Source organism: Vombatus ursinus, unplaced genomic scaffold, assembly GCF_900497805.2.
Source record: "Vombatus ursinus unplaced genomic scaffold, bare-nosed wombat genome assembly UNPS02015175.1, whole genome shotgun sequence".
NCBI lineage: Eukaryota > Metazoa > Chordata > Mammalia > Diprotodontia > Vombatidae > Vombatus > Vombatus ursinus.
In genome coordinates this window covers 23,219,778-23,243,645 of record NW_020954953.1, presented here as the reverse complement: position 1 = coordinate 23,243,645, position 23,868 = coordinate 23,219,778, and the positions used below count along the sequence as shown (strand labels likewise).

At 36.5% G+C, this 23,868-nt stretch overlaps 1 protein-coding gene and 1 pseudogene across 3 annotated transcripts in view; both read right to left on the bottom strand.

Moving 5' to 3' along the window:
• LOC114031434 (solute carrier family 22 member 3-like) overlaps positions 1-23,868 on the bottom strand; it is a 192,438-nt gene that overhangs the window by 114,054 nt on the left and 54,516 nt on the right. For all 3 annotated transcript variants that reach the window (XM_027846509.1, XM_027846506.1, XM_027846508.1), the window contains exons 2-5: positions 15,854-15,957; positions 11,596-11,750; positions 4,904-5,072; positions 3,929-4,046 (exon numbers count right to left, since the gene is read on the bottom strand). In XM_027846509.1, coding sequence (XP_027702310.1) covers positions 3,929-4,046; positions 4,904-5,072; positions 11,596-11,750; positions 15,854-15,957 — 546 coding nt within the window. The remainder of the gene's footprint in view (positions 1-3,928; positions 4,047-4,903; positions 5,073-11,595; positions 11,751-15,853; positions 15,958-23,868) is intronic.
• Positions 8,207-9,062, bottom strand: LOC114031435 (annotated as a pseudogene).

The following is a 23,868-nucleotide window of genomic DNA, read 5'->3' as shown; positions in this document are numbered from 1 at the left end:
TTTTGCTGGGAAATTTTACTGGGAATTTACTGGGAAAGTTTCCAGTGTTTCATGATTGCAAATAATGCTGGCTTTTTAGCTCTACTCCCCATTCTTTCTGATTAGATTTTGACTACAATATCAGAACTTAATTCTGAAGAATCTCCCATCCCCCTTGACCCTACTTTCTTCATAGAATCTAGGCATTTCCCAAATCTAAGATTCACTTTATACTTTGCTCTGTGTTCCTCTTTCTTATTTAATTACAATCTGTATTACCTGGCCACTCCTGCTAAGGTTCCTGTAATTTTAATTAGCCAATCAGTTCCTCCTTATTGTTAGAAAAGACACATTCTTAAGGCAAAAAAGTTCATTTTATTGGACATGCAAGGAATGTCACAATAAGGAATAATCTAACGTAATACAGAAGGGCACCAAGAAAAACCCCTTGATTTAAGTTCTTATAAAGGTAGTAACTCTTTCCTGATTACAAATAGAACTCTTTCTTCTGAAGTTCATGAGAACTTTTAAGAATATTTTCATTCATGATTTCTAGGCTAAACAAAGGTGCTGGTATGTGGACAGCTATTCCATAGTATTTTCAACCTGCTATTTGAGTCACAGGACCATATATCTAGAGGTGGAATGGACCTGAGAGTCCACCTAGATCAATTACCCTATTTTACATTTGAACTACCTTAGGGCTAGAAAAGTTAACTGATTTGCTAGGGAGTTAGTGGTAGGGTCAGGATTCAAACTTAGTTGCTGTGAATCCAAGTCAGCCCTCTTTGTCTCACACCAATCTGAAATTTTCATATGTAATGATATGAACCAAATGTGAAAAATCTGGTTTTCCACAGCATGCCAAATATTATCATACAAATCTAATGCAAGGAACTAATATGATATTATAGACTATTATTATCTTTGGGTATAATTACCACCCATATGCACACAGGGCAGGATTTGAACCCGGGTCTTCTGGTTGATAAAGAGATAGACTCCACTTAGATTTTGCATGGCTATACTATAATTTTAGGATTTAGAGACAAATAGAACTTTTCTATTGAAGGCATGCTCTGTAACAGTGAGAGGGATGCATTAAATGTCACTTTGAATGTAAAGAACATGATTTAGTGTCTAGTATGACCTGATCTAGGCTTTAACAAGGCTGTTTAAAATGAAGTTGTACTATAATATATCCTAGAAGAAGATGCTTTGTTTACTTAGCTGTTTACTTAGCATCTCTACATCACAAATTTTCTCTCTCTCTGTCTTTTTCTCTTTCTCTCAATAAAGGCTGCAGACATACTGCTTCAACTTAAAGAAAGCTTAGTTTTACTTTCAAATCTGACTTTTAAATGAAATCATCCATCTACCTGTTCAGAAAGGGATGGCATCACTTTTCCTGATGGTTCATAGTATTTCACAAGCACAGACACATCAAAAAACATAATTACTTCCCTATTAGTCATCTTCATAAATCATCTTTATAGCACTTCATAACTTAGAAGTAGGACCAGTGGATATTTATGGAAAGGACCAGGTAATGGTTCATAGAAGACACAAAAATGGCTTCTTTCCTTTTCAGTAGGGGCATTATGGCTGAGAGGAAGTGGATCTGGTCTAGGGCACAGTTTCTCAGCAGCATTTAACATAAGAAAAAGTGAGCAGGTTGCTACAGCACTATATTTTGCCAAAGGCGTTTCATTCCATGAGTCATCTAAAGTTTAGTGCGTTTTTTTTAAAAACTTCTGTTTGATCCAAAGACAGCACTACTAATCAACTTTGGTCTAGGCTTGACACATCTTTAAATTGGGGAAATTAGGCAGTGTTTTAAGGCATGAAGTGACTACAGAAAGGCAGACCCAAGCATCCATGTTGGTGGTCTTAACAGTGAATGTAGATTGCTATACAACTGATTCAGAGGTAATTATAATAACAATAGTAATAGCTCACATTTACATAGCACTTTTAAGGTAGTAGAGGTATAATTATCCCCATTTTATGATTTAGGAAACAAACTCAAACAGATTACATTTGGATTGTCCAAGGTCATGCAGTTAGTAAGCATCATAGCTAAATCTCAAAGACAAGTCCACAATCTCACACTGCCTCAATGAGCAGTAGTAATTATGATGGTGGCAAAAATGAAGGAATGGGCCGTGAGGTTGTTTAGTTTAATGACTATGTAGAGAGAAGGTCTTAAATTTGTCCAAGTAAGGAAACAGACATAGGGATTAATGGATGCCTTTTATTACTGACAAAGGTTAAATGTGCCTCAAAATTCCCATTGTAACAGATATTTTAATTTGTCAGTCAGCAGAATTCTAAGTTCATATATGATTGGCCAGTTCCTATTTAAGTGTAATTTGAAAGATAGATGTAAAGTAGACATCTAAAGTAGTCTGAGCCAAATAGGAAAAAAAGAAACCTGACCAACAAAAGCTTCTCTTGGTAGAAATATCTTCCTAATTGAGCAAGGCTATTTGATCCTAGCAGATGGGTCAAGATTCATGTATTCCAAGAAAACTTACCTGACTAATCCCCCCATCCAATGATCTTTCATTCCCTTTGTTTTCCCTGAGTGTGTATTCCCCAAGAGTCTATAGCTTATTATCATACACTTCTTTATATGCTGCCTGGTATTTATTCTCTGGTTGTTTCCAATGGCTCCCTATAACTGATAAGATCACATATAAACACCTTTATTTGGCACTTGAAATTCTTTACATTCTGATCCCTCCTGTCTTTCCAGTCTTTATTAACTTTTTAACATATTACTCCTCCTCTACATATTCTATAACCTAGCCATACTGGCTTTCTTGCTATTCTTCACATAGGAAACTCTATGTTTTCCTTCCTTTGTACCAGCTGTCCTGCATGCCTGGAATCCTCTCCCTTCTAACCTCAGCTTTCTTTAGGACTCAGATCAAGTTCCATCACCTTCAAGAGACCTTTTCTTATTCCCACTGCTGTTAATGCTTTCTCCTCTAAGGCCAACTGCCATCTAGTCTGTATTTGTCATGTATGTACTAACATATACAAATATATACATCAATATATTGCACTAAGACTTTTGGAACATCCTGTGTGTATAACACACATGTATGTATCTGTGTATACTCATACATACACTCATATATATATACACACATATATTTGGATATATATGGGTATATTATACATATACATACATATATATGTGGGTGTATGTGTGTGCATGCGCACACACTCTCCCCATTAGAATATAAAGTCCTTGTGGGCATGTGTTCTGGGGCTGTTCTTGATTTTTCCTTGTATATCTAGTGCTAAGCACAGCACCTGATGTATAGTAAGTGATTAAGAAATTCTTGTGACTTGATTGATGTGCATGTATCTCATCTCAATTGGATTATACACTCTCCAAAAAGACTATTTCTTCTACTGTTTTCATAACTCCCACTAAAGACAATTAAGACAATGCTGTACAAACACATGGTACTCAATAAACATCTATGGAGTGTATGAATGAACACATATAAATCCAAAGACTGAAAGTTTACTGTTCCAAAAAATATTTCAGATAAATGTTGTTTTTCATGAAGTTTAAAGAAAAATCAACAACAGGTCATAAGTACAAATTGTAAAGTCAATAAAAATCTATTATGCAATGGTATGTGTTCAAGGAAATAATTGTAACATGAAAGCATGGAACTGTTATAGGCTGACCATAAACAAAAAACTAATACCACTTAACAGAGTATTTCTTCTTTAACCACTCTTTTCATCCTCTTTTAACCCCTTTGAGCCTTTTTTTTAGATTTTTTTTAGTCAAAATAAACAATTCAGTCAGATGGTTGAACAATTATTTTACTACCTAAAATCATTTTTATCAAATACACAGGTGTCATGAAAACAAATCTATTGATTTTAACAGGATGTACTATGAAAAATAAAATAGAATTACCTCTGAGTAATTTGGTGAAAGATATTTCCCATTGTACTTGGCAATGCTCTGCAGAATTTTCAAGGCCTTTTCTCCTTTCTTCCGAGTGATTAGCCATCTGGGAGACTCAGGAACCACCCTGGCAAAGCGAGGAAGTTGATGAAGTATGTCTAGACTTTTCAAAATTTTGATATTTATGCTTTATTTTTTTTCCTCTCTTCAAATGAGGTCTTGCCATTGGCTAAAAAACCAACCAATCAAAAACCCAAAATGCAAACTCTGAAGATTCTGACGGTCAGGTAGCAAGTAGGTTAAGGAAAATTTCATTGGCTGATATTTCCTACCAGCTTATATTTGGAAAATCATACTTTTTTGATGACTTTCTGATGACACACTAAATGATAAAGCATTTGATAAATTCTATAAATTGAAGAAACTCAAGGAAATGAAGCAGTCTTATCTCCCTATCCTTGTCTCTCCAAGAAGGAAAGCTTGAAGAAGTGGATCAGAGTGAATCTTTAATAATTAATAATTAGATAAACTATTAATAATTTATTTTACTCTATATGAATTTCTAATTGTTAATCTGTTAACTTTTGTTTAATACTATCTTAGATGATAGATTAATTCTGAATGGTCTACAGTTACTGGAGGAAATTTATCCACACCAATAAGATCATAGATTCATCAAATTACGAAGAGAATCATCTACTTGCTTGATTTGAATGTTCTTTTTTAATGATAAATACTGTCATTTTGTAAGATTTTATGAAACAACTAAATGTCACATATGCCTTCATTTATCATTTAATGCTTTTTGAAGAGCCAAAATATAACAAAATGATCTTGGCTAATTTTCAAAATTTCAAACCTAGGGCACATTTTTGAAGAATTTGGAAAATCTCCATTACTTTTGGTTACTTTATGATTCTGACTCCAAAGTGTTTTACCACCATAAAGAACATGTGACTATAACAATGACCATGACCATATTACCAGTAATAGAGAAGGAACAGAAAGTTGGGTAGTGTGATGGCTAGCTGGATCCCTTGCCATTTGGGGATAAGGTAGGCGATCCCAGGGATAATTATAATTCCAAAGGTGAAGAATATTTGAATCACGATTCCCACAATTCTTCTCTGTTTTGAACCAACCATTTCTGTCACTGAAGAGAGAAAAACAAAAGAGGTTAAGAATGAAAAGGGACTATTCTACAGAAATATATTAGACCAATAACATCCATTAAGTGCTAGATGTATATTAGTTTGTTGGGGTTTTTTTTTGTGGCATTAGAACCACCACAACCAATGAAATCATGAACAAAATGATTTGCAGGTTAATAACAATCCATGTCTATGTACTACTTTGCAATTTACAATCCTATAAGGTAGATAGTCAAAATAGTATTACCTCAATTTTTTTTTGGAAGCAATTGAGGTTGTCACTTGCCCTGGGTCACACAACTTTTAAATGTCTGGGGCCAGATTTGAACTCATGAAGATGAGTCTTTATGATTCCAAGCCCCATACTCTATCCACTGTGCCACCTACCTGCCCTAACATGAGAGCATACTTCTTACTTTCTCACGTTTTCACAGAGATGCCCTTGACAAATGAACTATTTTATAAAGATGAGAAAATAGGCAAATGCATTGCTAGTTGCTACCATCTTCCCAGTCACTCTCTTGGGTAATAATGTCATAAATTATCTTTTTATTTTCTTGGAATCTTTCTGTCATTGAGATAATCTTGGAAAGTGGATGCCTTTAAAGTAGCTTTCCATGTTAAGTTCCAGCTCAGGTTCAGTTATTCTTCTGAATTTAATCTTCATAAATGCCATTCTATGTCCTCATGTAGGTGCCACTGGTTACTGAGGGTAGGAGCCAAATGTAAAAATTTCACTGTCACTAAAGATAAAGAATTGATTGTAACAACACCGAAACTATTCCATTTCACTTTTATTTTTGTTCTCCTTCCAGTTTCATTTATAAATGCTTTGGGGATGATCTGCCTTAGCTGGGACTCATGCTGTACAGAATCATTTTTTTCTCAACTGCTTTTTGCTTGCAATGTCTAAACATCCTTCTCTCTCATATTCTTCATATTAGCCTGGGTGTTAATTCACAGTGTCTTTGGGAGTCATCTCCCTTACCACATGAAGGAATCACAGGGTCTCAGAAATGCAAAGGACTTCAAAGGCCAACTAGTCCAGTTCATACGTGAGCAAGACTCCCCTCTTTCAATCAGTTCCCAATGTAGCAAACTCCTATTTTCTAGCCCATATATCCTTAGGATCTTTTCTAAGATAAGAGTAGAAGAGACTAAAAATCTAAGTAAATTACATTTGCAACATTTCTGTGATCTACTAGTCTATCAAAAAAGTGAGGTTTGTCCAACATGACTTGTTCTTTCCATCCTGGTGATCTATGGTATAATGTGATGACAATATTACTTCTGCTTCTGCCTCCACTCCACCCAAATGCTCTCTATCATTCTTTACCCATACCCCTAATTCCTAGAATTCCTTATATAACAAGGGATTTGGCCAACAAGGGCCTCATTCTTAGAACGTCCAGAGGGAGCCTTGCCTTCTACAAGCCCCCATGGAGTATTGAGGAACCATGATGACATATCATGGATCTGACTTTCTACTTCAGAGTATGTGCAGATATTCTATGACTATTTCTGTTCATTTACTGAATGGTGAAGAAAAACCTTTTAATTGGCTTCTGAGCAGGAAATGAATGTGCTTACAAGAGGCACTAACTAGCACCTCTCCAGACAGCGAGAGGGAGGTAGTACCAAGTGGCTTACTCTCCCTACTGGGGCTGATGTGTGGTTGTTAATACACTGCCTTGTTATTGCTTCTGTCCTTATTGTATCTATTCTTTTTTTAATTTAATTTTTATCCATTTTGAACTTAAATACAAGAAGACAAAAAAAAAACATTTCCACATACACAACTTAAAAAGGGGATTCAATATCATAGTCATGATTACTGTGTATTTCCTTCCATATTATTATTCCTCCTGTTTGTACTCTCACCTTTCACCCTTTTCCTTCTCACCAGTGTTTTGCTTCTGTCTACCACTTCCCCCATCTCCTCTCCCTTCTTTCAGTCCCCACCCTTTACTTAATCTCCTCCCCTCCTACTTCCCTATTGAGTAAGATCAATTTCTATATTCAACTGATTGTATACTCTCTTTGAGCCAATACTGATGAGAATAAGGTTCAAGTAATGCTCATCACCCACCCTCCCATCTTTCCTTCCACTGTAATTAGGCCTTTCATGCTTCTTCATGTGAAATAATTTACACTGTTCTATCTCTCCCTTCCTACTTCACCCAGTGTACTCCTCTTTTTCATCCCTTCTTTTTTATGTCATTCCCTCAAATTCACCTCATACCCATACCCTGTCTTTGTATATATGCCTTCCAGCTGTACTATTAGTGATATAATTTTTAAGAATTACAAGTATCATCTTCCTATGTAGGGAGGTAAACAGTTTAGCTCTATTGAATCCCTCATGTTTTCTTTTCCCATTTAATCTGTTTAGGCTTCTCTTGGGTCTTGATATTGGAGATCAAATTTTTGATTTAATTCTGGTCTTTTTCTTATGAAATCTTGAAATCCTGCTATTTCATTGAATGACCATATTTTTCCCTTGAAGAATTATACTTAATTTCACTGGGTAGGTGATTCTTGGTTGTAATCCTAGCTCCTCTGTCTTCCGGAATATCATGTTCCATGACCTCCAATCCTTAAATGTTGCAGCTGCTAAGTCCTGTGTAATCCTGATTGTGGCTCCCTGATATCTGAATTGTTTCTTTCTGCCCTCTTGAGTATTTTTCCCTTGACTTGATAATTCTGAAATTTGGCTATAATGTTCCTTGGAGATTTTATTTTGGGTTCTTTTTCTTGAGGTGATAGGTGGATTCTTTCAATGCCTATTTTGCCCTCTGGTTTCAGGATATCAGGGCAGTTTTCCTTCATAATTTCTTGAAAGATGCTGTCCAGGTCCTCCTTTTGATTACAGCTTTCAGGTACCCAATGATTCTAACATTGTCTCTTCTGGATCTATTTTTCAGGTCAGTTTTTTTTTTTGCAGTGAGGTATTTTACATCTTCTATTTTTTTATTCTTTTGATTTTGTTTGATACTTTATGTTTCATAAGGTCGTTAGCTTCCACTTGTCCCATTCTAACTTTCATAAGTTTCATTTTGACCTTTTAGTTTATAAAATTCCATATAAAAAGAAAATCCATTTAATTTTTAGTTGAGTTCATAACATTTGTCTTCTTTTAGACATTTTTATGGGAGTAGAGATCTTTTAAAGTTTTTAATTCATCTATTAAAGTTTTATTTTGACTTTCCAAGACTGCAACTCAATTTTCCAGACACTTAACATATTCTTTTTTCTTTCTACGGCATTCTGGAGTAGCTTCTCTATTTTTCATCAAATTTATTTCTCTTTTCAACTGTGGATCATCTGATTTGGTTGTCTGAAATATTATAGTGACTGGAGATGTCATCACTACTGTATGTGGAAGGTTAGTATTTGCTAGTGTGGCATGAATCTGATAAGTCTGCCTATTTCCTGATGCAGTCTATACAACTACTTGGTTGCTAGGGACAAGTATCTGCTGTCCATCAGATGTCTGTGCATACTGAAGAATTGTTTTTCCTTGTTGAGTATTGCCTGCATTCATCATTGTTAATGCCTGCAGCCCCTGTACTTCATCTGTTCTTGGACTGGTCAGTTGTAATGTTCCATTTAGGGCATTGGCAATGTATGGTCCAGTGCTAGTCTGATAGAAAAGAATTGGGACAGACATAGATGTGACTGTTGAAACTCCAGGGTTTTCTCCATCTCTCTTCCTGTCTCTGGCATCTTCTGAAGAAAAATTATTAAGGTTTGTTTTTTTTTTTGTAAGATGGGTGCCATGCTAAAATCCTCTGAGCTTTCTGTGAAGAGCCTATGCTATCAGATGAATCCTGAGAATCTTCACTGTCTGACCAGAATGATATCTGCACTGTCTCTACTTGCAAGGGGTGGATTACTAAAGATGACTGAGCAGTGTGGATGACCCCCTGACTCTGTACTTGCTCTCCAGAAAGATATACAACTGTCATTGGTGCAGCTCCTCTTAGTGACATGTGGTTGTGTTGCTATCTCTGAACTGTTACTTTTGTGGAAATCTTCCATAATCAACTGAGGCCACTCCTGACATTGTTGCTCGGGTTCTCTGGATGGGAACTTCTTCTCCTTGGAGAATTAAGTTCTGAGCCCAGGTCTCTCTAGCACCCACCTTCCATCCTTCCCTCCCCTGGAAGCCTGGGCCAGTCCACTCAACCCTGCCCCCAACTTTAATTGTATATCCCTTTCCACTTGGCCAATTCTACTTTTTAAGCAGTTGTTTTCTTTTTCTAAGCTGTTGACTCTTTTTTTTTATAATCCTCTTGCATCACTCTCATTTCTTTTTCCAATTTTTCTTCTACCTCCCTTATATGATTTTAAAGTGCCTTTTTGAGCTCTTCCATGAGTTCTTTCTGGGCTTGAGACCACTTCCCATTTTTCTTTGGGGTTTTGCTCATAGGTAATTTGACATTACTGTCCTCTTCTGAGTTTGTATCTTGATCTTCCCTCTCACCATAATAACTTTCTATGGTCAAATTCTTTTTGTTGTTGTTGTTGTTGTTTTTGCTCATCTTTTTCAGCCTTTTTCCTTTCTTTTAAATTTGAGCTCTGCTCCTGGGGTGGGAGGGGCAGTGTCTCAGGTTTCTTGTGCTCAGGGCTTCAGGCCCTGGCTGTTTACCTGGTGCTGTGCTGATATTGCCCTGAGGCCCATGGGGACCCTAGTGTCTGGTGCTGGGCTGAGATGGTGGAATGGGACGTGGTAGTGCTTCTGCAGGCTGGAGGGGTCTGGCAGCTTATGTGGTGCTGAGCTGGGGTCTCAGTGCTGGTGTCTGGCATGTGTTGAGGCCGGTGGGGTGTTCCTGTTTTGGCTTCTGCCTGTTTACCCAAGCTACACTGAAGAATGTGGTGGTCCCTGTTTGCTTGGGGCTACGCTGAAGCAAGCAGTGGGGCCTGGCACTGGTGGTTGCCCATTTGCTTAGGCACTTGTAGGGTTGATTCTACTTGCTTGCCCAGAGCTATGCTGAAGCACATGGAGGTTCTCAGAGCTGGCACCTGCCTATTCCCCTGGTTATGCTGAGGCACATGAGGGGGTGCTGGTATTGGTGTTTGCCCGCTCAACCACACTGGGGCTCAACCACACGGGATCTCCCACAGGGACTTGCTAGGATACTTCCTGTCTTGGACTGTATTCCACCTTTACCTAAGTAAGACAGACCTTTCCTGCTGATGTTCCAAAATCTGGGGCTAAAAGATTGTTTCACCTCATCTTTTTGCTGGTTCTCCTGTTCTAGTATTTGTTTAGGGCAGCTACTTTATGGTTGTCTGGAGGTGAATATGGGAGCATTATAGTGATTTCCTGCTTACTCTGCCATCTCGGCTCCTGGAAGTCTTGTTTTATCTATTCTTTCTTGTTATTCAGCAAAGGAAGATTGAAAGCAAAATGACCTTGTAAGCTTCAGAAGTTTGGAAGAGCTAGCAGTTTGCCAGTCAGCAGATGGCACCACAGCCCTGAGATGCAACTTGCTTAACCTGGCCCAGTAGTAGATTGCCTAGCATTGGGGAAACTCCAGTCCTTAAAGCAAGTTTGCTACTCTACTATTGGCAATGCTACACCCAGAAATGAACTCAGTGGTGGGAAGAATGTTTTTTTTTTCACTGTAAGTTTGAGCCCACTCTCCCCAGTGACTGGAATATAAAGAGAAGAGTATACTCTGGTTTGGAAATGTTTCCATACTTTTGTTCTTGCTATATCTTATCAATAAATATCCCTGTATACAAGTTAATTGATATTAAGGAGAAAACTGATGGTCAAACTGATATTAGGGAGACAATAACTGGCACTACAAATATTATTGGAGCAGTAATCACTGTAAACTGATATTAGAGGGAACACATCAGAATGGGATTTCAAGTTAACAGCATTAGAATGACTCCCTAATCCTCAGAGGTGTGAGTGGAACTCTGAGGGAGAAATTTAGCCTTGTTACAGAGCTCCTACCTGCCAATGGAAACCTCAGAGCTTATATCCTTATTATATTCATGTAAGTTTATTTTTTAAATATACAATGCAATTATCACTCTTCGCCACTACCAATTTTTACCTATACTATTTCTTTTGAATAAGGTATATCTTTTTTACTTTTGTGTATGAATTGGAATGACTGGTCACTGAGATCCCTTTCAACTATCAAATTCTGTGAGTCTGAATTACTTGTCTTATTATATTCTTTGGTTTTCAAGGAAAAGGGACATTTTGGCCCCGTTGTATGAGATGACAGCTTTTATAGAATTCTTTGTTGCAGAAATAAATCAAGATGAAATTTCTCAGATTTATTGTTAAAGATTCTGAGATTGATGTTAAGAACATATCTAACATTCACTTAGAATCCACCATTTAAACTGGAAACAGAGGATAAGTGAACTGAAATGAGTTAGAATTACAGTAGAATGTAAGCTCACTGAGGATAGACTATTTCACTTTTATTTCTGTATCTCCAGTGCCTTCCCATTGCAGATGCTCAATTAATGTTTATTGAGCTAAATTGAACTTACCAATAACATAAGATGTCATCCATGTTCCCTTTCCAAAAACACCTTGCAGGAAGCGAAAGATCACAAACACAGTAAAGTTTGGAGCAAATGCCACAATGATTCCACTTATTCCCACACCAAAGCAGGAGATTAAATATATAATTATTCTTCCATACCTTTTTGAGAAAGAGAGAAAAATCACTTCAAATCATTCTTCAACACAATACAAATAACAAATACCATAAACATATACTAAAATGATGTCATTTGCAGAACCAGTATCCTTTATATTTTCAAAATTAATTATGATGTTAAATGACTATAATGTACTCTAGCTATGATTTAAGGGCAAACTGGGGGGAAACATTTGCCTAAGCAGAAGTAATCTTAACATTAAAAAAAATCAAATGAGGTCTTTTCTATTACAGTTTTTCATAATTTTCCTATAAAATCATTTAGATTCTACAATAAAGTCCTCTTCTAAAGGCTGACAGTGGTCCCAAGGCAGCCCTTGGATCACAAAGGTCATACTACCAGATTACATGCTTTGATAGCTCTTATCACACTGTAAATATTGTCAGAAGAACCATCTAATTGTATGTGAAGAGGTTCATCATTAGAAAGGTGGACTACTAAGCAATGATTTTTTCCAATAATAAATTAATACAACTTCAAGGGACTATGATGATTGTCTGAAGAAGTGCCCATACCAACAAAATCATGGATCTTTCCCCAAAAGTAATAAAATAATTCACTAATGCAATTCATAAAAATAGCATTGAAAAACATGCAGGCTTTTGGACATGCTGAGTTTAAGATTTCTATGGGACATCCAATTTGAAATGTCCGATAGACCATTAGAGATGCAAGATGAGATCAAGAGGAGCTGGAAAAACTTATCTGAGTCATCTGAACAGAGATGATAAGCTATGACAGCTGATGAGATCATCAAGTGGAAAAACTTAGCTGAGTCATCTGAACAGAGATGATAACAAGCTATGACAGCTGATGAGATCATCAAGTATATCAGAGGAAGAGAAGAAGGCACAGGACAGAGCCCTGGGGGATATCTACTGTTAGTGGGCATGACCTGGATGAGAATCTAGCAAAGGAGGCTGAGGTGATCAGAGAGGTAGCAGAAGAACCAGGAGAGAGCAATACAACAGAAATCTAGAAAAAAAGAGAGTTATCAAGGAGAAGAGGGGGTCAACAGCAATGAGGATTGAGAAAAGGTTTGTCAATTAAGAGATCACCGGTAACTTTGGAGAGAGCATAATGAGATCACAAGTCAGACATGTGGAGTTAAGAAGACAGGAGGAAAGGAAGTAGAGGCACTTATTATAGATGGTCTTCTCGAGGAATTTAGCCACAAAGGGGAAAAGAGATATGGGATGATGGCTATTGGGGATGAGAATGTTTTTGAGGATGGGAAAGACATGGGCATATTTGTTGGCAGTAGGGAAGCAACCAGTTAACAGGGAGAGAGATGGGCTGGAAAGGAATCACTTGTGCATGCTGGGGGTTAGTTTTGGCAAGAAGGGCCACCTTTCATCAGAGTAATCCTTATAAACTTCCACACATTAATGCTAAGTTGCTGAAGTAGAGAAGAGGAGGAGAAGAGAAAGTAGAGCAGAGGAATTTTCTCATTGTTCAGTCACGTCTGACTCTTCATGACACCATCTGGGGTTTTCTTGGCAGAGATATCGGAGTGATTTGTCATTTCCTTCTCCAACTCATTTGACAGATGAGGAACAGAGGCAAACAAGGTTAAGTGACTTGCCCAGGGTTACACAGCTAGTAAGTGGCTAAGGCTGGATTTGAGCTCATGAAGATGAGTCTTCCTGACTTCGGGCCTGGTGCTTTATCCACAGCACTGCCTAGCTGCCCAGCTTGAAGGAAAGAGGTCGGGAAAAGTGAAGGGAAAGAAGAGAAAAGGGACAAGGTCCTTTGTAGTTGATTTGAGTATTTATAATACTCAGAATAACTTGATTGTTCACAATTGTTCTTTGAACTATATTGCTGTCATGGCATACAATGTTTGCTGGGTTCTGCTCATTTCATTTTTCAATATTTCAAGCAAGCCTTCACACATACACACATATTATACATATAATACATAGGCATATAAAATTGTTCTAAATCATTGTTGATTAGAGAAATGCAAATTAAAATAACTTTGAGATACAATCTCACACCTATCAGACTGGCTGATAGAAGGGGAAAATGACAAACATTGGAGGGGATGTGGAAAAATTGGGACACTGATACATTGTTGGTGGAACTGTGAACTGATCCAACCATTTCTGGAGAGCAATCTGGAATTGTGCCCAAAGAGTTATAAAACTGTGTATACTCTGTGACCCAGAAATACCACTATTATGTCTGTTTCCCAAGGTGATCGGAGAAAAAGGAAAAGAATGTATTTTTTCTAAAACATTTATAGCAGCTCTCTTTGTGGTGGCAAATTGAAGGGATGTCCATCAACTGGGGAATGGCTGATAAGTTATGGTATATTATTGTGATGGAAGACTACTGTGCTGTAAGAAACAATGAGCTGGATGATTTTAGAAAAACATGGAAAGAGTTGAATGAAATGATGAAAGTGAAATATGTCTAGTTTTTACCAAACTACTTTCCAGTTTCCGCAACAATTTTTGTCAAATAGTGAATTCTTGCCCTGGTAACTTTTTCTGCATCTATTGAAATCATCATATGATTTTTGTTATTAACACAGTCAATTATGCTTATCGTTTTCCTAATATTGAACCAGCCTCAATATTTCCTAGTACTGAACCAGCCTGGTATAAGCCCAGCCTCATCCTAGTGTATGATGTCTGTGATAAAATTGCTGTAGTCTGCTTGCCAATATTTTATTTATAATTTTTGCATCAATATTCATTTAGGAAACTGGTGGACAGATTTCTTTATCTCATTTGATTCTCCTTGGTTTAGGTATCAAGACCATATTTATTTCATAGAAGAAATTTGCTAAGACACCCTTCAAATAGTTTATGTGGCATTGGAATTAATTGTTCTTTGAATTTTTGGTAAAAACCCACCTGATCCTGGGGTTGAGAGGGGCAGTTTCATGAGCATGCTTCACAAAATCCATACTTTTCATAATAACTGATGTTACAGAGATATGGTCTTGTTGACCATAAAGTCACTGTTTCACAATATTTCATGATTTGCTACTATAAATGATATGTTTTATGGAGTCATTTCATTTTGGATATTCCAAATTTTAATTTGAGACATATAAATTCTGATAACTCTGCCAAGTATCTAAAATGCCTGTATTTAAAAAAGAGACACTCACTATTTTTTATTTTATTTTTCCCAGTTACATGTAATTTAAAAAAAATTTTAATTTGAGTCCTTTCCCTCTCTCCCTCCTCTCCCCACTTCTTGAGAAGGCAAGCAATTTGATATAGAGTATATATGTGCACTCATGCAAAACATTTCCATATTAGCCATGTTGTAAAAGAAAACACAGACAAAAAAAACAAGAAAAATAAAATAAAAAAGTAAACTTTAATCTGCATTCAGACTCCATCAGGTCTTTCACTGGAAGGGGGTAGCATTTTTCATTATAAGTCCTTCAGAACTGTCTTGGATTCTCACTATTTTTTTCCAAATATAACTATGATTATCAAAACATAACCAATTCATTTGTTACATATACTATTTTCATGTTATTTGTGGATTAACTGCTTGCAAATCCTTGGGAGAAAGCACACTCTTATCTTATGCTGAGAAATGCAATCTAAATCTGTAGAATTGAAACATATGGATTGTTTAGTAAGAAACCAAGAACCCAGTAAAAACTAAGGCTAGGTCCATATGATTGAACTAATCAAACCACAGCCTGTAATTTACCCTGCCCTGACCATTCAATCAATTTAGATTAGGATTTCACAGTGATTCAGATAGAATGAAATCAGTTCCTATGGATCAGCCACCAAGCAGACAAGAATGGTTTAATGTGCCACACTGCTTGGCTCTTTGGCTGAGATGAAAGCACCTTTATTCAGATTTACTAATGAAAAACAGTAAAGACACAGTGGCCACAAGTTTTCCATCAGGAAATGGAAGTCACAATTTGAAAAGATGAAATCCTATTAAATAAACAAAAAGTGCGAATTAATCACAAGCTTAGAACTTTAGAATTTGGGGGAATTCTAAATTTGGAAAATCATTTTTTCTTTTAAACTCTTAACAGGTTTATCTTTGTAGTTACATGTATTAACTTAAAATAGACTCTCACCTTCATACTTACCTGTCTGCTGCATAGCACAGAGTAAAAGCCCCAGCCAGAAACCCCAGATTCAGAACAGCCTGGGTAAAGTCCAGCATCCAAGAATTTAAACACACCAGGTTAAACTGATAAAAAAAACCAAAAATCAAAATGAGACATGATGAAGTAGTTAGCCCTCAAAAAGCTGATTATAAGCAGGTTGTTAAATCACTCTGTGGCTCAGTTTCCTCATCTGTAAAGTGAGACTAATACCTACCTTACCTAACTTAAAGGGTTATTCTGAGTGTATCAGGTAAAACAAGAGAAAAGAAAGCACTCTGAATGGGTAAAAGCCCTACAAAAATAAATGTACAGTAGTAATAACGTTAATCATTTTAAAGTGTTTTATCATAAAACTGGATACTATGATGGGGTAGGGAGAAAGGAGAGGGAAAGAGAGAGAACTGAGTACAGATCAGAGACTAGAGACCTGGGAGAACTGAATAATCATCCCCCAATTTAGCCTAAGAGATGACATCCTGGAATGGCAACCACATCACTACATGGTAAAACAATCAGATGAAGTGCCTTCCACAGCTCTGGGTAAAGGAAGAATGCTTAACCAAAAAACAGGTGAAGGTAATTACAGAAAACAAAGCAGATCATTTCAATTACATGAAATTAAGAAGCTTTTGTAACAACATAAGCAATGCAAGTAGGATAAGAAGGGAAATGGTCAATTGGGAAGAAATCTTTATATCAAACATCCCTCATAAGGATCTGATATCTAAGATATATTGGCAATTAATACAATGTATAACACTAAAAGTCATTTTCCAATGGGTAAATGGTCAACAGATATGAACAATTAGTTTTTGAAAGAATTGCAGTTGTTAACAACCATTTGAATGATTGCTGCAAATCACTAAGAAAAATGCAAATCAAAATTATCTTGACATTTCACCTCATATCAAACAAATTGGTGAAGATAACAAAATACGGGAATAATTGATGCTTATAGAAGGATGGGCTCACTAATGAATTTTTGGAGATGTGAATTGTTCTACACATCCTTGAAAGAAATTTGGAATTATACTAAGGAAAAATTAAACCATTTTCCCCAAAGACCTCACTGTTAGGTATATATCCAAGGGGTGCCAAAGATGGAAAGAAAGAAGGGAAGGAAACAATGTGCTAAGTACTGTGCTAAGCATTTTACAAATATTATCTCATTTGATTTTCAAAATAACCCTGGGAGGTAGGTGCTATTTTATAGCTGAGGAAAACTGAGGCAGTCAGAGGTTAAGTGACTTGCCCAGGGTTATACAGCTAGTAAGTATCTGAGGTTGGATTTGAACTCTGGTCTTCCTGACTCTACCTATAAGAAGGATACAGTACACACCAAAACATTAATAGCAGCAAAGAACTGGAAACAAAGTAGCTGACAATCACTTGGGAATATCTCATTCTCAATGGGAATGGTCAATGGGAACTACTCATGAATCACAATAGGAATTACACTGTTGTTTATGAATGTGGTGGAATACTGTTGCCCAATAAGAAAAGTGATTATGAAGAATACAGTAAGGCATAGGAAGACAATATGAACTGAGGCAGTATGAAGTAAGTATAAGTAGGACCAAGAAAACAATAGATACAAAGACTCTAACAATTTAAATGGCAAAACCAAAACCAAAAATGAAAATGAACTATATTTAATAACAATGACCAACCTTGGAACTGAAGAACTTATATGAGAATGCATTTCCCTACCTTTTTTGTAGAGATAGGGGACTATGGCTATGAAATGTTGTGTATACTGCTGCGCATAATGGGCACCACTGCTCAGTGGTTAGTTTTGCTGAACTGTTTTTTTTTTTTACTTTTTTTTATTCTTCATTACAAAAATTGAAGAGAAGGAAGGGATATATTGTTAAAGCTGACTTTTTAAAAAATATCAATAAAAATATTTCTTAAAGACTTATCTTGTATTACCAACCTTTTTCCTCAATTCATTAAAAAATGAGGTGTGGAAGTGGAAAAAGTTCTGGCTTTAGAATCAAAGGTCTTAGCTCTGAATACTGGCTTCTCTGGAGGTACTAGTCTGAGAGGTTCCTGGGGCCTGAAAGCTTAAGCTGCTTGCTTGTAATGTCATATAAATCATCTGTCAGAAGCTGACTTGAACCCAGATATTCCTGCCAGCACTCTATCTATTACAGCATGTGGCCTCTTGAGGAATTTTCAATAAAACAAAGATTACTATAAACTTTATGATCTTGATTGTAAAAACAGAAGGCAAATTCTTTTACGCATTTCAAGGCTGAGGATATCTACACAATCATTAAAAGAAGATGGAGGCATTAGTTTATTTCCTTACTCACTCCCTTTCCTAGATGAATTTAAATAAGAAAATACAATATATCAGAAACATAGGCAGAGCTATAACCAGGAATTTTTGCCCAAGGCAAGCAGCATGAAGCACTTCCTCAGCTGACTAGGGAACAGGGTGGGAAGCTGAGAAGAGATCCTGGAACACCCAGGCGCAAGGTCAATTCTAGGGAGGCTACCCTGTGTATGCCAGAGGTAGGGTGGGGAGAAGAGAACCAAGAATATCTTATTTTAACTAATGGCTCTTACTAACTCGGTGATAAGCTTGGTTGTTTGTACTGTTGCTAAAGGACTGCAAGAGCTGTCAGCCCTCTAGATTTGAGGCTTTCAGACAAATACCTAATTACTCTACCAGAGCCGTGGCTCTGATCCTAGAAATAATTTCTTGAACAACTGTCCCTCAATTGTCAAGCAATGAACCCAGTATGACCACTAGAGCAAAGACTTCCACAGAACTCTGCTTTAGCCATATTAAACAAACTTCTGAAGAGACTGGTTGGTTATTTTGGGTTTGAGGGAAGGGGCAATGACTGAATTCTCAATCACTGTCTATGAGCTATAGTTCTAGCATACCATATATATTCTTATATATATATATCTATATCTATATCTATATCTAGTATACTAGTTCTATATTCTAGTATATTTAAGTTACTTTAGGAGTCAAGGAACATTCTGACATAAAAACAGAGAATTTCTATTCCTATTGCCCCTGTATTCATTTTCTAAGAATGACTTTAAAATTGAACCATTTTCAAATGGTTAGTTTCACAGCAAGATATTAGTATTTTGGAAACTATGGAAAGGCTTTAGAAGGCCAATTAGAACTTCTCAAAGCAGCCAAAACAAGTTCCATGCTTTTTTAACGTAGGGATTCTGCTGGTTTGGTAGCAATAAGAAACTACATCAGGATTTGTAAGATATGACAAAAAGCTTTGCAACTAAAAACTACACAATGAACAAACAGAATCTTCTTGGCTAGGTTTTTAGTACTGAAAAATGTATATGTTGCTAGTATATATAATATATAAGCTTTCTCTTTACTTTGCCATGGTGCTTCTTTCATATATATGTATATATAGATATACACACATACTATATATGTAATATATACACATGTAATATACAAATATATAACATAATACTACTATATAATATATATGTATAATATATGTATAATATAAATATAGCCTATGTTACATTTTATATCTGTTGTAACTATATAAAATATCATACATGTATATGTATATATATGTGATATAGCTATATTACATGTGCATTATTTACATTATTACATTATTATTACATTACATTATTATATGTGCAAACCTACATTTACATATGAGAAGCAGCATAGTGAAGAGAGGTCCCCTCTTGGTTTCCTGGATGAGTCTGCCTCAGTTCAAATCTAGACACATCCTAGTTATGTGAGCAGGGGTGAGTCACTCCAGCTTCAATACAATCAACAGTCTAAAACTTTATGTTATACAATTGCTGCTGATTCTCTTTAGTGAAGGTTCCACACTGAGAGTTTCCCTACAACAATGAAATCACAAGTCTGTTCTCAAAACAGATCACCTCTAAGCTATATATGTATTACCACACAGAGATACTAAATTAAAGTTTAATCAACTAGTTAATTTTAAGAAGCTAGTGTGGGTCCAGCTCTGTGCCAGGTATATGGGGAATCAAAGGAAAGACAGGAGCTTTCCTTTTGGTTTAGCTCAGGACAGAAAACTAACAAAAAAAATTTAAGTACTGAGTTATTGTAGTTTAAACTATATTTAAATATTTGATTAACTACTAATTACATGTTGTTTGTCCTTCATTTTCAAAGAGGCCCAATGACATCACAGGCAATGTCTTGACTGGAGGGTGAATTGGATTTAAGTGAGGCAGAGTTGTACAGTTATCAGCCTCACTCTCTCTTCCAGAGTCACTGAAGTACAGTGGCAAGACAGAAGTCAGGGCAGCTGGTGATGGCTCATGATGCAGTGGATGACCTTTGCACCTCTGATGTCTGACCAAGTTGTAAGCACTCCACAGCACCTGCTTCAGCTGCCTTCATGGCCATTGGAACAAATTATTCTCATCCACATTGTGCAGGGGAAGCCTTCACATGCTTGGAGTAGACATCCCCCTAACTCAGTGACAGGTTTAAGGCCCATCAGTTACCCTCAACCTGGCTTAGCCTGTCTGCCAAGAAGGTTTACCAGGGTGTGGCCACTGCACATGCTACAGCTTTTTGGAGCCACAGGTGAGAATGGAATGACAAGTAGAGAGCAGAGTAGCCCTGAAAAGGGCTCAACAAGCCCTCACACCAGGGGTGCTAGTCCTCAATGATCACTTCACACACCCCATTTATATACTCTAATTATAACTGGCATAGGGTATAGAGAGGTGCCCTTGGAGTCTGGAAGCTGTGAGTTGAGAGTCCTGCCTCTGACCAGTCCCGGCAGAGTGAGCTGGGCAAGTCACTCAATCCTCAGAGCCTCAGGTAACTAATATGTTGCAAAGTAGGTGGTCAATCTACACTAGTAAAGAGAATTTCCTCTCTGTGCCAGTGAAATCAAAGGTCTGATCCCCCCTTAATTAAGCAGAGTTATTGTCAAATGTTAATTTTAACTACCCTAGGAGTTTAGAGAAGAAATTAATGTGGCCTGGAAGAATCAAAGAAATCATTCACTGTATCAGCTGGTAAAACTTAAGCTGGGTCTTAACATATATGTAAGATTTAGGGAAGCAGGAAAAAGGGACATTAAAGGTGAAAATATGACAGGAATAAAGCAGGGAGATAGAAATGTAACATATTTATATTTAGGAGCACTTCCTTTAGAAACATCTGGAGTTGGGGGAGACCTCATATTTTAAAATGAAACACAATTTAGCAAAAATTAGGTGACTGATTCTCATTTTGACAATATTTGACCTCATGACTTAGGATAGCTTCCAAGAACTGCATGTTTTAGATATAAGGTCAACAGTACAAACTTAGAAAGCTGGTGGATGTAATGCTTCATACTTCATCTGAATGTATGCAAGAATAGCAAAAAAAAAAAATCAACAACAGCAACAATTAATTTAAGCATTTCACTTATTCCTTGTCACTTATTAAACATTCATAATGAGTAAAACTTTAGGGAAGATGTACTTTCTACACTAGTGAGGTCAGTCTGTGGATTTCACCTTAAGTCCTAGAAATAAAAATCTGCAATTATGTCCCTATAAAGAGCTCTAATTTCATCAATTGAGAATATAAAAACATTTAGAAAAATGCCCCTGGAATGCTATAGACATGTACAGGTCTCTAGACCCCTTTAAGGACTCACATTCCCAGGAAACTATCAATTCAATTTACTAAATGCAATCCCTAAATACCAGGTTTGACCATATCACTCAAGTGCTCAATAAATAATAGTGGTTCCATATTACCTTCAAGACTGAATACAAACTCCTCTGTTTGGCATTTAAATCCTTTCACAAACTAGCTTCAAACTACTTCTTTCACCCTTATTATATGTTATTTCCTCTTTCTGTGGTCCACCCACACAAGGGATCTTGCTGTTCCCCACATAGACACTCTATTTCTTGTCTGCATGGTCTTATGTTGGCGATCTTTAATTCCTGGCATGTACTTCCTCCCTGCTCTGTCTTGACTTGTCTTTTAGAATCCCTACATTCCTTTAAAACTCAGCTCAAGTGCAAGCTCTTACATGATATCTTTCCTGATCTAGCCGTTAGTACATTTCCTCTAAGATGACCAAGTATTTTATTTGTATTTTTCTCTATATGTATATCTATACATCTATCTACATACATGTAGGTATACATTTTCTCACCCTCTAGAATGAATACAAGCACTATTTCATTTTTATCTTTTATCTTTGTATCTTCACTGCCTAGCACAATTCCTAGCACTAAATAGGTTCTTAGTAAGAACTTTTTGATTGATTGGGTTCAACAAATATTTATTAATGCCCATTATCTGCAGAGACTGTGATAGTCTCTAGAGATATGGGGATTCAAATATGACATTAAAAATGGCACCTGCCAACATCCAGGCTGCGGGATCACAGAAAAGAGACAAGCTACTCAGTAATGAAGATCTAACCCATACACAGCATTAACATCATTCAGATTAGGGAAAGAGCTGTTGTCAGCACAAGGACCTAATTTAAGGAAGATGGTACATGATATAATGAGGCAGTGTGTAAAATGATCTTGCAATGTATAGGAAAGACAGAGACTACCACTGAGCTTAATCATGTAATATTATCATTATGTAAAATGCTATCATTTCATTTTGTTACATAAAAAATAAACCTAGGAAAAGCATGATAGAAATACAGAATTCAGATATTTGCTTGGAGAGAGGAGTGATTTTATTGATTCTTGGCACTCTTTCTTCTGGCTGTGACAATTGAAGACATTTAATCCACCTCGTAAGCACCACTAGATTGGCCAGCTTCTTGAGTTGTCTTATGTAGGTCAAGGGGATGTTGAAATAGGATTTGTTTAAAGAATTCAGGACCTACCAAGATTTTCTTTCTTTCTTTCCTGTCACCACCTCCCCTAAACTTTAGTACTGTCTCAGAACAAAGACGTTGTTGCAGTTGACTACCTATTTCTGATTACTTGTGAACTACACTAACTACAAATACGTCTCTGTCTTCTGCTAAAGAGAAAGGATTTCTGTAAAAATTGCAGATGAGCAAGCAGTAAGATTTGTAGATTATGCCCCAAAGCAAAAAAGCAAAGTTGACAGCAACTTTGATACTTCTAACACCACAGAAAAATTGAGATGACAAAATTATGATCTTATTGAACAGATAAAATAGATTTTACTCTGTCATCGTTTTATTAACAAACAATTCTTTTCAGCATATATCTGAGCACAGACAGACTTTTGTTCCCAAGCCCTTTATCCTTGTGAGTACTTTAGTAACAAAGCAACACTGGGGGTAAATGAAGTACCACACTTTTAAAATCAGTGTTTTTCACACTGTTTTCATAGACAGTTCCATGAATTCTCTCTAGAGACATTTTGAAAAAGAAGACATGTTCTATTCAGGTCTACTTAACATGCAATGAAACCACATCAAGGATTCAAGTTTGGAGGCCCCCAAAACAATGAAGTGTTCACAAGCTCAGAAAGTTTGGAAAACCACTAATTTAAATAAGTCATCAAAGACTGCTATTTACAAGAAAGGGTTGCCAAAACATTAACTCATCTTCCCTTGTATCTCTCCAGCAAGATCTCATTTAAGTTCAATACTGATTTAATTAAGTTAATTACATTATTTAATATTCCCAAAGTAGGTAGTTACTGTTTTTCCCATTTTGTAAATGGGTTTAAAACAGATTAAAGCAGGTGAAGGATTAAAGGTTTCTATGTACAAACTCAACAAATATAAAATGCAATTCCCCCGAAAGGCTGCATCTACTCCCCAAGAGAGTCTAGATTTTTTACCCACAATCAGAAAAAGTGGGTGAAATGATTAGTTGCAGCTTCAATATTGCTAAATATTTAAAATTGAAACCCCTTGGATGAATACTCATGTCACATTCACATTTGATGACTTTTGGAAAATTGTTTTTTAAACCAAGAACTTTCTGGTTTATGCTAACTTTGCTTCTGGTATATGCTGTGCACTCCAAATGTCTCTTTT